A 14,650-nucleotide genomic window follows, 5' to 3' on the forward strand; every position below is an offset into this window, starting at 1 on the left:
AACTGGAGGCTAAGCTCTCTCAACTCAGTACTGGCGTAACCAGTCAGGAGGAGAAGGAAACGCCACTCACTACAATTCCAGTCTCACATAGACCTACCACGACAGCAAACCAAACACATAAACACACAAAAACATACACGGAGGCTCTAAATAAAAATCTGCCTAAGCAGCAGAGACCTCCAAAGCAGACACCCAAGCAACCGCTACCCCAAAACAAAACACGTGCAACACATAGCTCACAAAGCCAGTGTGCCGAACAGTCACAGCCCTTAAGGCTAAACAACACACCTGATACACTTGTAATAGGTGACTCTATCGTCAGGCACACTGACATCCCACTCACCAGGCTGAACAAGGAGAAGGTCATGGTGAGCTGCCTATCGGGCGCTAGGATCCGCCACATAACACGAGCACTCAAGTCACTCCAAGGCAAGTACAAATATGACTCCGTCATTGTCCATGCTGGTGTGAATGACCTGAAACGTACCTCCCTGGACTGCATGAAAAGAGACAGAGGTGCTCTCTGAGCATGTAGCCCAGGCCGGTATGACCCTGTCCTTGAGTAGCTTCTTACCCTCACCAAGAATGATGCCATAATATGAAGACAAGATGATCAGTTTCAACAATTGGCTTAAGTATTGATGTCATTCAAAGGGGATCCATTGCCTGTCTGCTTGGGATGACATGCTCAGCAAGCCACGATGCTTCGCTAGGGATGGCTTGCACCTATCACCCCTGGGCTTTCGGATATTAGCAAAGGCTCTTGCCACCCCCATAGTGCCTTTTTTAGGCAAGGCTCAAAAGACAAACCCACCTCCATAGGTATCACAAGGGATAGGAAAGTAATGCTACTCAATGCCAGAAGTCTAAACCTCAAGTTGCACGCACTCAAAACTCTCCTTTGCATGGAGAACATCGTTATCTGTGCAGTAACAGAAACCTGGTTCAAGGCTCCCGAGAGCACCCCAGCACTACCAGGTTATACCTCATACCATGTTTTTCGGTCCCAAAACATGGACCGAAAAAGAAAAGGAGAGGGAGTATCAATATTCGTCAAAGATACCCACACCTCCAGGTTGGTGGCACAGCACGAAGCATCAGAGACTATCCATGTGCAACTAACAGTGGGTAAAACTGCCTTCCAGTTTATAGCCTGCTACAGACCACCCTCCCAAACCCAGGAACCCCACTCTGCCTTCTTGAGAACACTGGAAAATATGAAGGTCTCTCCAAACACCATTATATTGGGCAACTTCAACTACCCTAACATAGACTGGGAGCATTACTCTAGCTCCAACACCCTATCCCGAAGGTTCCTAGAATTTATAAACTCAAATGCTATGGAACAACTTGTTGCCACTCCCACAAGAGGGGAGAACATACTGGACCTGATCATCACCAGCATGGGGACTCTGTGCTCCAGACCAGAAGTGTATCCCTCACTGGTAAGGTCAGACCAGAAAATAATCTCACTAGATATTCACATCCCGACCCCAGCCCCTGCCCAGAAAACCACAGTGAAAAACTTCTCTAAAGCAAATTTCACACTCCTCAAAACCGAGGTGGAATCCTTCAAAGCCCCCGGGCCTATGGAAAATACAGCCCAGACCGCAGAATCCTTTATAAACGCATTCTATGAACTCCTTCAGGAATGCATGGATCATGCAATCCCAAATAAAACCAAGACCCAATCCTCCAAAGTTAGGCGTCCTGTCTGGTGGACCCCAGCCATAAACAAACTATACAATAGAAGAAAGAAGCTACTACATGGTAGAGCAAAATCCCAAAAAGGGAAGGCATCTCTGATCAGTATTAGCAAAAAACTACGGGCACTCATAAAATCGTCTAAGGCCAGCTTCGAGAGAAACATTGCACAGGACACTAAGGATAATCACAAGGCTTTCTTTAGTTATGTTAGGAACCTGGGTGGGAATTCCCAGATAATTTCAGAATTAGTCCAAAATGACAAAAAATACACCGAACCCACAGACATTGCCAACATATTTTAGCTGACAGGTTCAGCGCAAACCCCCCCCCTTCCCCACCAAAAGGGCAAATATCTATCCCAGCAGAGTGCTGCCCCCCTGACATCTCAGATGCTCAGGTAAGAGCCGCCCTCTCCAAAGCAAAAAATACAGCATCAGTGGGACCAGACGGTGTCGCGGGCTGCATCCTACATGAACTCCAAGAAGAACTAAACCCAAACATAAACTACTGTTCAATCTCGGCCTTACTACAGGATATGTACCCAAAGAGTGGCATACAGCAACAGTGGTCCCTCTCCACAAAGGTGGTGACTCAACGGATCCTGGAAACTATCGTCCCCTAAGCCTGACTAGCTTAGTCTATATTGTACTTTCGTGAATGTCTTGCACGTAGGGTGGTGCCGAAAGGGTTACGACGACAACTCATACCCTACAGGATTGGAAGCTAATTCTCCATTCCACAATGATTTAGTTTTGACAGTCAAGGTTTTGAACTTCTTGACTTAATGGTTAAACATTATAGTTTGTGGGTTGATGAGTTATCACATCTAGTAACTGATCTTGATAAAAGCATTCAACTCTATTTCGAGTTTAGTAGATACAAATATGAGTATGGCAGAGTGTTCACAAGCATTGACCATTACATGACTAAATTGAGGATGAATAAACTTCAAAAACTGGAAAGGGATAGCAAGGCATAGCAAGGCGTATGTTTCAGGTACTGCTTATCCTGATCCTTCGCCTGCCCAGGTTTGGAGAAAAAAACACATTATTTCTTGTCAACCAAGTAAGTCTTCAAATACCATTCCCACCAGCAACAACTGTAGTGATGATTTTAATGTGGGGTTACATTCTAATGAAAATATAAGTGACAGTTTGACTTCCACCAACAATAGTATAACCCACAACAATAGTATTCCCGTTGATCAAGGTGAAGCCCGATGGAGTGATAGACTACAAAGTGCCCACCAAGGCCACAATGACAACAGTTACCCTCAGCAACAGCAGAATTTTTGGCATGGTCCCAGCATGGGTGCCAGGAGAAAACAGAACAATTTCCAACCATATCAACACAGGAACAAACAACAAAAATCCAACAAGAACAGGACTTGATAGCCTGTATTCAACATCATGATGCAGTATGTATGTTGATAGCCTGTATTCAACATCATGATGCAGTATGTATGTCCGTTACTGACCTTACAGTTCCTTTGTTGAGTATGCAACATGACCAACAACTGGATTTAGATTGTCTGGCCTCTTTGGACAGACAAGATGGCCATCAGCATCCAGTAGTTGTCATGAACAAAGCAGGTGACTTCAAATTATATAATTTTTCATCTATTGAGATTAGTGCAGAAATTGTAGAATTTCTGTCTAAAGGCCTCTCCTTCGTTCCATCTCAACCAATAAATGTGGTTAATACTATTGTTGACATTAAAACGTTCAGTAGGAAGCTGAACTTTAATTTAATAATGGATAATGTTTTAAACACTGTGGAACCTGACAAATTTTACATTCCTAGTACGTACAACCCCCCCTCTGAATCCGGTCTTGCAAATGTTCGAACAACTTTGCGAATTAGATATTAGACATGTTGTAAGAGATATGTACAAGTATAAGGCTTCTTACAATATGAGTAAGGAAGAACGTGAATTTTTGTCATACGTTAAAACTCAAGGTTTACGGTTTTGCAAACCAGACAAGGGAGGGGGATTGGTAGTTTTTGATAATGGTGATTACCAAGAACGTATGAATGTATTATTGAACACTAGTTCTATGACGCAAGTTCATGTTCAAAGGTGAGCAAAGCTTATAGCTTGATTAAAAATTGTACTGAGGACCTGTATATTGAAGGTAGAATTGAACAGAGAATTTATAACTATCTGTCAACGTCTTACCCTAGGTATCCGTTTATTTTTGGCATCCCTAAGATACACAAGAATTTGGTAAATCCACCACAGAGACCATTAGTTGATGGTCGATGTTCACCCACATATTCTTGTGCTAAAGTAGTGGATGCAATACTTCAAAAATATTTAGTCCATGAGAACCAAATTTGCAAAGATTCATGGTCATATTTGAAGAAGATAGAGGCCCTCGAATTTAATGCCAACTTCAATTTCCTCACTATTGATGTGAGAGACTTCTACACTTGTATTCCTCACACTATAGCTATTGAATGGGTTGATTTAATACTTGGCAAAAACAAAGCTCCAGCAGTTGAGATTAGTTTGGTTACTAAACTTATAGACTTAATATTGTCTAATAACTTTTTTATGTTTCAGGACCAATTCTAACTCCAAAAAGTGGGGGTTGCTATGGGGTCACCTTGCGGAGCTAGTATAGCGAACCTCGTCATGGCCTGTTGGGAGTCAGAATTTGTGTTTAGGAATAACACGTTTCGAGACTCTTTGGTCTTGTATACATGTTACCTCGATGATATATTTATTTTAATCAATGGAGATGAACGTGTGAGTTCAAACGTGTTAGAATACTTTAATAGTAATACACAGTTTTTACAGTTTACATCTACATTCAACACAGATGTTATAGCATACTTGGATATCTGTTTGGTTAAAAACTGAGTTAAAGAATTTCGTAGCCAAGATCTACAGAAAAAGCACGTATTCAAACACGTTCCTCCATTTTTCAAGCAGCCATCCCTTTTATCAAAAGAGGTCAAGTTATAAAGGGCCAATTGGTGAGGGCTTCAAGAATGATAACCTTGGAGGATGACTTTCTTGAAGAATGTTCTCTCCTTAGGAGTATGTTCGTTCATCGTGGTTACCCAGAACCCCTTTTGGATGATCTTATTAATGAAGTAAAAACTAAGAGATTAGATAAGGTGTATATGCCACTTCTGAAGATTAGAAGTGCCCCTCCTATGCCTAACAGTAGTGGTATTGTTGCGAACGTGATGCGAAATCCCAATACTCAGAACAGTAGAGGTAAGGAAGCTAATTTAAGCTTTATTCCCACTTATACTTTACATAGTAACTCTTGCATTAGAATATTGCAGAAGAATTGGGAATTATTTAAAACTGGGTGATTTCCCTATAGTAACTTTTAGAAGAGGGAGGAGCTTGAAGACCATCTTAGAACAAAAGAACACTCCCATTGTTTGTTGTAATGGCATGAAAAATGTGAAAGCTGTAACTACTGCAAATTTGTGGATGCGACCAACAGTTTTAATATCAATGGCTTACAGTATAAAATCAAGGATTAATTAAACTGTAATTCCAGTTTTGTTGTTTATCTAGCTAGGTGTAAACTGCGTTCTGCTTTCTACATAGGAAAAACGGAGCGGAGGCTCCGTGACAGGATATATGAACACCAATATGCTATCAATAAACACAAACTGGAAAATGCCTTAGCTAAACACATTTCTACTAACCAAGAACATGCTTTCAGTTTTATCACTCTAGATAAAGTCAAGTTTGACAGTAGGGGTGGGCCTAGACTCTTGAAATTAGAAGAGCTTGAGCTAACTTGGCAAATTAGGCTTAATGCCTATAATCCACCTGGTTTGAATGATTCTTTGTCCATTAGTAGTATCTTAAAATTAAAAAGTTTAAAGAGGTAAATCTGAATTTGGCTGTAGTAGGTTGGCTAGTGTTAGTCACCTAAGGTATCTTGGTACCTGTTGCTAACTACTTTAGAGTGTCTTATTAGTAGTATATCAAAATTAAACATCCGTAGAGGCTTAACTTTGACTTCTTTTAACTAGGTTGTTTGTGACCATTATCTCGTGTATTTTTGTTGTCACATTATAGTGACTTTAGAGTTGTATAGTATTTTTATATACTTGTGACTGCTGCTGTTCTTTTACATTAATTATTCTATTTTATTTAATATTATTTATTATGAATAGAGTTGCTGCTGTTTTCGTTATCAGGGTGCCTTTAAATGAGGTAATGTGTAATATGTGTAATTGGTTAATTACTAACCAGCTGTTTGTATATATTGGAGTTTTTGCCTATTTCAACAATGTTTCTGATGAAGTTAGCCGATTGAGGCAAACGAAAAGCGCTTAAAACGTTTTAATAAACTTGTGGACTTTTCAGTCCTTTGTTGCCTTTTGTGATTCTTCAGTCTCACTTCACGATTTGAGTGGATGTACAGCTTTGTTCTACTACGTGGTGGATTTTAATAGCTTGCTGAACCCGTGTTTGTGTTTACAAGTTTTTCTGCCGGTTCTTGTTTTCATCACAATCTTCTCAACAGAAAATGACCAACTGATTTGCACATGTATTCTGTACTGCCGACAAGTATGGTACCTGATGATCTGTAGGTTAGCCATAAAATAATGAGCTATTGGCTATCCATTGCATTTGCGGAACTGGATCAGAAAAAGGAGTTGCTTGTGCTTCTGTATAAAACACTGAAATCCATTTTCAGAGGCTATGCTTTGGCCACTTTGTGGTGTGATCCTTGGCTCTAGATTGGCACTTTGGAAGTGACACCCCAACCCCATTTGCAAAAAAAAAAAAAATGGAAAAGGGATGGGTGTTTGTGTCAGGAAGGAAATAAAATCTTGCGAAGGACAGATGAGTGTGAGATTTGGAAGTCTGAGCCCTGAGAGTTGGGATGTGGCAGAACCTTTCTGGTATGTTAGGTATGCACTTAAACTTGAAAATAGGAATCTTTTTTTTTTTCCAGATCCTTGGTAGCTCAAGAACAAGACAGTTGGCTTAATACACTGAAGGCAGGCAAGATAGGCAAATCAAAGGGAGATGCAGAATAATAAGTGCTAACAAAAATGCAGTAATTTTTAATGCACATTGCCTCCTAGCTGTGGTGAATGTAATCCGCTGCAAAATTAATTTAGGAGGCATGGCTTAAGTCGGAGAAATAAAGAACAGACAGAGAGTAATCGAAATTGGTAGGAGTATCTCTCTCCCTTTGTAGTAGTTTGGTAAAGTGGGAAAACATTTTAGCCAACTCTATTGATCTAGGGGAATAAGTGCCTTGACTAAATGGCCCAGGTGACCTGGGATCAATTAGTGGATCAGGTGCTTGATGTCAGAGGTAGGGAAGGATGGGTAATCTGGGGCCACCCAGTGTCACAATCCTTCTGAGGTGTGGTGTTGAAAAAGGCAGGCATTTCACAAGCAAGCCGATGTGGTGGTAGCTGTCCTCATGCACCCACAACTGGGAGGGAATTGTGGTCCCCGAGGCAATGCCCTTCATATGCCCCTTACCAAGTGGAGGGGTTAGGCCTAATGTACCCTTATTGCTACCATGGGCATAAACCACTACTAAGGGTGCTTGCGTTAAGGCCTGTCCCAGTTAGCTCTTGCCCTCACTGCAGAAGACAGTAGAGTCTTATTATCCAAGCTAATTGGGACCTAGGGTAGTTTGGATAATCAAACTTTGTAGATAGTAAAACATACATTGAACCAGATTTAAAAAAAAAAAACAAAAAAAAAAACAATGTTGTTTTTTCTGCATGTAGGGAGTACACTTTTCAGCCATTCGTCAATTCTAGCAGACCATTAATATTTTTCACATGTGAGCAGGCTACAAAAACACGCATAAGCAAATATGTATGATGATTACATATTCAGACTTTGATGTTTCCTGCCCAAAAACCTTGGAAGGCTGTGTTCAGATAATTGACATTTCAGATAATCTATGTTCGGTTAATTGAGACTCTTGAATCTAGGAATTTGCAGGGTTTAGGCTTGGCTGATGGAGGGGGATTGGAGGCTCAAAGATTGGCAAGGGCACATAGAAATCTCATCTAATGAGTAATGGTGCTGTTTTTGAAAAACTGTAACTGCTTTCCTTGAATGCGTTTGTTTTGTTTCATGCCTTGGACTATTCGGTCGGATGTTCAGGAGAAGTTGGGACTTTATGTATCCGTTTGCCTTTTATTTTTCTGCTTTTAGTTGTGTGAGGCCCTTAAGATGTACTTTGCTGAAGTTTACCTTGCTTTATTTTTAAAATTTTGGGACAGCTTAATACTTTAGCAATACTGAAATGTAACATAAATCTGCTAAGTATACCTGCTCTTCTGATTTCACAAAAAGAGATGACAAAGTTATTCATATCTACAGACTAGTGTAAAAACGTAACTTGCTTACTTTTCAGTATATGTAGTCATTTAATGTAATTTTGTATCTTTTCCTCCCTAGGTCGTGTTTCACAAGATGTCACCAAATGAGACCCTTTTTTTGGAGAGTACCAACAAAATATATAAAGATGATATTTCAAATAGTTCTTTTGTCAACTTCCAGATCTGGGACTTTCCTGGTCAAGTGGACTTCTTTGATCCAACCTTTGATTATGAGATGATCTTCAGGGGTACAGGAGCTTTGATATTTGTCATTGATGCACAGGTAGAAGAATGTTGGAAAAACTTGCACTAAAATGTGAAGTTTTCTTGCTTTAGAAGTTTGTATACAGTTTTAAACTGTGGTGTCTGTTTTTATACAACTTTTCAGTTATTTTTGGGTGATTTTGCTAGTTTATTCAGGAATTGGATGGCCTGGATGTTTTGTGTTTCACTGTTGCAGTCATCACTTGTAGGTTATCCCTACTGGGTAGCCCTCGGCCGGCCTGAATACCAGAGTAAAGATTGTCCCTCCTGTGTCGGCTGCAGTTCAACAAAGACTGACGTTAGGTTGTCAGTGGTATAAAGCAGGGCAGCCGATGGCATTACATCAGTCTTTCTTGCCATGGAACCCAAACCAGAAGTAGTTTGTGTGTGCGCCACTGCCAGAGTGAAGTAGAAAACAACTAAAGCCAAGTACCCAAGTTGGGGATCTTTTTCTTGAACTAACCAATGTCCAAAAAAGTAAATAATTGTCTCTGCTGTTGAAAATTAATACCACACCGAGACTTCCATTACCTGTGTGTAACCTGCTTAGGCCCAGACCACAATGTCCCTAGATGTCGGTTCAGCACTCTCTTTAATGCTAGGAACATCCGCAGTAGAGCAGAATTTGTAGCTAGATATTTCAACGACAGTCCTTCACAGTGCGAAGTGGCATCTGGTCAGCATACAGTGGATAACCCCAAAAAGAGAAAAGCTAAAGAAAGAGACCATATAAAGTTAGGCCTTCAGACTACTCTACCCTGAAGTCAGCCACCAGTACAGCAGAATTCAGTGAGGTGCTTACGCAGCCCCTTGTGCCAGACGCTATACCTCCACAGGCCTCTACTGAGACCCATTCAGAGTCCTATATGCTGCCAGATCAGACTACATCTGCTGAGTTTTCGGTTGTCACCCTTGCGGTTGGGTCTGGAGCCGCTCAGCAGGCACTGGCTTCTGAGCAGGCCTTTCAGATAACAGACGTCAAAGACAGACTGCTGTGCCACCGGCCACAGCCGCACCCAGATCCATTAAAGCACTGAGGCCTAAAAGTAAGACCACTCCCAGAAAAAGAATTCCTAGTCACCATCTTCCTCAAGCCCAACCTGCTCAGTTACAACAGCTTCTTAAGATGGTTGAGGATCTTATCACCCTTAGAGGTAACCAGACTACTCCATCCAAAAAAAAAAAGGACCTTTTCCCAGAGATTCTCTCAGAACCTGACCGTGAAGAATTTTCAGACAGTGAACAGCCCCATGCCACCTTTTAGGATTTTGATGCAGAAGAGTCCACCCCATCTGCACCCCCTCCCCCCTAAGGACCTGTCTTTTGGATAGACCTTACACACCCTCAGGGAACACTCCCATTGGGAATCTCAGGTTTACCCCCAGTCTTAGAAGAGGCTGAGTGTGTTTCTGAACCTTCCCCAGCACAAACCCTTAGCCATTCCTCCCTTTGTGGATCTGGTTGAGGATGCTTTCATGCAGTCTAGCCTCACACCTGATGCCCTGCTCTTGGACCTAGAAAGCCAGACAGGTACTGCAGGGTGTCAGATGCCCACAAATACTTATTCAAAAATCCTGCACCAGACCCAGAGGTAATCACCCAGAGACTCAAAGGAGCTAAGGCCAGGTTATCCAAAACCGTATTCCTTCCGACAAGGATAACAGAACCCTAGACAGATGGGTAAAAAAGTATACACCTCTGCTACCTTCGCTATTAGAGTGCTTAACTGTCAGTTGCATATGTTAAAATATCAGTTGAAATATTAGCAACATACCTTGGCACTATTAAAGCAGAACATTTCTTCTTTGCCAGACAGTTCAACTACCAGAGAGCTAGGGGAGCTCTTACACTCCAGCTCTCAAGTGGCAAAGTATTCTCTCCACTGTGGATACGATGCCCTAGAAGCTTCTAGCAGGGCTGCTGTTGCGGGGCTAGTCATTAGGAGACATGCACGGCTAAAAGTGCAACCTCTGCCTGATCATGTTAAATCTAACTCCTAGATGCCCCCGAGATAAGGACCACCTGTTTTGATCAAAGGCGGAGTAGGTGATCAAGAAAATGGAGGATAGGGCCAAATCAATGCAGACAGTAAAGGATTTCCTCCAGGTACAACCTCCCGGATTCAGCAGGAACTTTCCCACCAAACACTGGTCCTTTCCATCCCATCCCAATCTGTGCAAAGAAAAGGAGGTAGGGACATACCCCCCCCCCCCCCCAGGCAAGCAACTACAAAGACAGCAGAGCCCAGAGGCCCTCTACAACCACCACAGCAGGGAATGGAGTTCCCTACCCGAAGGACTCGCATTGACTCTCCCTCTGCCCCCCCCCCCCAAAGGTTAGGAGGAAGGCTGTCCCTTTTCAAAGACACCTGGCAATCCATCACAAAGGATCAGTGTATCCTAAAAATAATAATTTTCCAAGGCTACAGACTCTCCTTCAGAGAGAGCCCAATTCTAGCAGGGTACCAAGACATACCAACAAATCGGCGTCCAGAGGCCGTCAGCCAAATTCAGAAGCTCTGTGCTCGAGGAGCAGTGGAACCTGTACCCCAGGAACAAGCCGGAAAGGGTTTTATTAAAGATTGTTCCTGGTACCCAGGAAAGAGGGCACTTGGCACCTTATTCTGGATCTATCCACACTAAAACTTTCCCTGTAAGTGCCAAAATTTAGAATGCTTATGCTCCAAAATCTCTTGCCCATGCTGACCCCATATGCCTGGCTAGTCACCCTGGACCTAAAGGATACCTACCTCCATATCCCTACAAGGGAGTCCTGCAGAAGTTTCTTCGCTTCAGGGCATGCTCACAACACTCAGTTCTGTGTTCTGCCCTTTGGGTTATCTATACTGCTCCCAGGGTTTTCAACAAATGCCTGGCCCTTGCTTTGCCTTCTGCAAGCAGAAAAACATTTAGATTTACCCATATCTGGATGACTGTCTCATCCAGGCAGACAGCAGAGAAAAGCTGCTGCAAGACCTCAACTTTGTCCAAACAATCTACTTCTCTGGGATTTACCATCAACAAGGAAAAATTCACATTTCCAGCCCACCAGACAGATCACCTTCTTGGGAGTTCTCCTGGATACATCCACCCAGAGAGTCTTCCTCTCTCCAGAAAAACAGTTTCCTGCCACAATATTTCTCCCAATTGGCTTGCAGAACACACACCACAGCAAGGAAGTTCCTTCAAGCTCTAGGGTACATGGCATCCTGTTGGTGCCCTTGGCCAGACTACACATGAGAACTGCAATGGTACCTAAAAAAAAACCTATGGTGTTAGCACACACCGTCTCTGGAGCTATTGATTCCCTGCTTGAGAGGAACTCCTATGGTGGACAGATGTCTGCACCCTGAGCAAGGGCCTACCGTTTCTAATTCTTCCCCATGGCCAGACCATCGCCACGGATGCCTCAGACAAAGGCTGGGGGTCACACTTAGGAGACGTGCACCCAAGGCACTTGGGACCTAGACCTACACATCAACCTAAAGCAAATGATGGCAGTACTCAGGGCTATCACAGCCTTTAAGAGCCACCTGAAACCAGGGGTACTCCTCATCAAAACAGACAATACCACAGTCATGTGGTACATCCAACAAGTGGGGGGGGGGATACACTCCTAGTCGTCTAGCCATGCTCCTGTGGCAGACCGCCTCGAGGATGGGCCTTCATCTGATAGCCCAGTACATCTGGGGGAGCACAGTACCCTAACAGACCACCTCAGCAGAAGTGTCCTGGAGCCCCATGAATGGCAGCTTCAGAGGGAGACCTTCCTCTGCATCATCCAAACTTGGGGAACCCTAGAGGTAGACCTCTTCGCATCTGTAGAGAACAGACAGACCAGTTCTGCACCAGGGAGTTCCACCCAGAAGCCTGGAAGGTGGATGTCCTCTCCTTCGACTGGGGCAACCTGTTTGTCTATGCCTTCCCTCCCTTGCCAATGATCCCAAGGGTACTAAGGAGGAAGGCCCAAGAGCTATACTAATTGCTCCAGATTGGCCCAGGCAGCATTGGTACCCCTTGCTACTCAGGCTAATCAAGGAACCACCCAGGAACCTGCCTCTCTCAGAAGGACTTCTAACCCAAGAAAAAGGTCAATACTGTATCCTATTCTACAAAGTCTCAACCTATCTGCATGGCTTATACCCCAAATGCGGATACCAACCCACCGTTGAGCAAGCAGGTCCTGGATATAATTGAGGAGGCCAGGAGTGCCTAGCACCAGGAAATCATCTTCTGCAAAATGGAAAAATTCAATGCCTGGTGCCAAACTAAGGGTACAAGCAGCTCCCTTGTATCTCTCTCTGATTCTAGACTACTTGGTGGAGCTAGTGTAAAAAGGATTTTCTTACTCTTCCAATCAAAATTCATGCCTCTGCTATCTTTGCCCATTCCCACCACCTGCTAAAACGATTCCTTAGAATGGTATCTCACATCAGGCCCACCCACTCCTGCCAGGGACCTGAACTATGCCTTGGAAAAATTAACCTTGCTTCCTATTTGAACCGACTGCCTCAGCAGAACCAAAACACCTCTCTTGGAAGACCACCTTTCTGCTGGCCATAACCTCCGCTAGGAGGGTTTCCGTGCTGCAGGCACTCATGGGCATTGAACCCTTCATTATCTTCCATGCAGACAGGGTGTCTCTTAAAACTAAACGCCTAAGGTGGTGTCTGACATAACACTGAATCAGGCTATACATCTTCCCACCTTCTTTCCTAACCCTTAGAACAAGGGGGGGGGGGTCCTTCATTCACTGGATGTGCACAGTTAACTTGGATACTATCTGGGTAGAACCAAGTCCGTCAAAGACTGACCAGCTCCTGGTCAGCTTCGCCCCAGGGGCAGAGGGGAAACCTATTTCCAAGCAGACCATTTCTAAATGGATATCCAGCTGTATCCAATTCTGCTACCACTTCCATGGGAAAATTCCTCCCAAACCTGTCCAAAGCCATTCCACTAGGGCAGCATCTACTTCCACTGCCTTCCTCAGGGGAGTCCCTACCAAGGACATCCTAGAAGCTGCCACTTGGATTTCTGTCCACACCTTCACCAAACACTACCAATTGCCTTTTCTTCAAATCCCGGGCAGGCTTTGTCTCTGCAGTCCTGCAGGGCATGCTAGGTCCTACTTACAGCAGTGCAAGCCTGTTCTTCTATTCCTTCCCTTCTACCATCCACTCTACTTTCAGCTTTGGGAATCTTCCCACAAGTCATGACTGCAACAGTGAAACACATAATACAGTTGTGTACACTTACCATAAATGTAGATGTTTGAGTGTAGTCACTGTTGCAGTCCTGATGTTCTTTGTGTTTTACTGCTGCAGTCCTTACCCATTGGGTTATCCGTGCTGTGATAGCCTTCAGTCGGTCCGAATACCAGATTCAAGGTTTTGTGCGTCGGCTGCTGTCGCTTGCTGAGTGACGTCAGGTCATCTGAGCTATAAAGGAGAGCAAGTGATGCTTTTACCTCAGTCTTTCTTACTGTGAAGCCCGTAGGAGAAGCAATTCACAACAGTGCTGGTCGGCTGTTTCCAGATTTTGAACTTCAGCTGAAAATGTCTAAAGCCAAGTACCCTGTTGGGGATCCTTCCTTTTTCTTGCACTAACTGATGTCAGAAAAAGTCAATAACTGTCTTGCATGTGGAAAGCAAATACCACACAGAGACTTCCATTCTTAGTGTGTTACTTAGGCCCAGATCACGACGTACCATGCTGTTGGCCCTATGCCCTCTTTAACACTAGAACTTTTCGGCGTAGAACTCTGTAGCCAGTTTTCTTCTTCCGTCTCCAATTGCCGATATGGCGTCCGTCAGCAAACTGTGGATCTTCCAGAAAAAACATAAAGATAAGGATAGTAACAGACTGCATAAGGCCAAACCTTCTGACGACACCACTGCTAAAATAGTAGTCAATTCTTCAGAATTCAGTGAGGCACTTTCGCAGTCCCTGATGCCCGACTCTTACTTTGCAGGCCTCTACTGAGACCCTTTAGGAGTCCTGTATGCCGCAGATGACTGTATCGTCTAACAAGCCTTCGGCTGTCTCTGCCTTGTTTTGGGTCCGGAGCCTCTATGCAGGCTCCTGCTTCCGAGGATACTGCTCGCACTTCAAAATTCACTTCAAGCCTTCACCCTCTCTTCCTACGAACACACCGACAGCACTAAGGGATACTTTTCAGGCCAGACTTAGAGCTGCTCCAAAGAAAACAGCAAAAAGTCTCCATTCCAGTACTCCTCCCCCTCCTCAAACTAGAATGCTTAAGGTGGTGGAGGGTCTCATCACTTGCATTTGGGGTAATCAGGCCACTCCAGCCGAAAGGAGAAGGGAACCTTCTCCAGACA

At 43.7% G+C, this 14,650-nt stretch overlaps 1 protein-coding gene across 1 annotated transcript in view; it reads left to right on the forward strand.

Moving 5' to 3' along the window:
* Positions 1-14,650, forward strand: part of RRAGC (Ras related GTP binding C) — a 571,600-nt gene that overhangs the window by 72,242 nt on the left and 484,708 nt on the right. The window contains exon 2 of the mRNA XM_044083473.1: positions 8,126-8,329. Within this exon, the coding sequence (XP_043939408.1) occupies positions 8,126-8,329 (204 nt within the window). The remainder of the gene's footprint in view (positions 1-8,125; positions 8,330-14,650) is intronic.

This window comes from Protopterus annectens, chromosome 1.part1 (assembly GCF_019279795.1).
Source record: "Protopterus annectens isolate FY-2018-M chromosome 1.part1, PAN1.0, whole genome shotgun sequence".
Classification (NCBI taxonomy): domain Eukaryota; kingdom Metazoa; phylum Chordata; order Ceratodontiformes; family Protopteridae; genus Protopterus; species Protopterus annectens.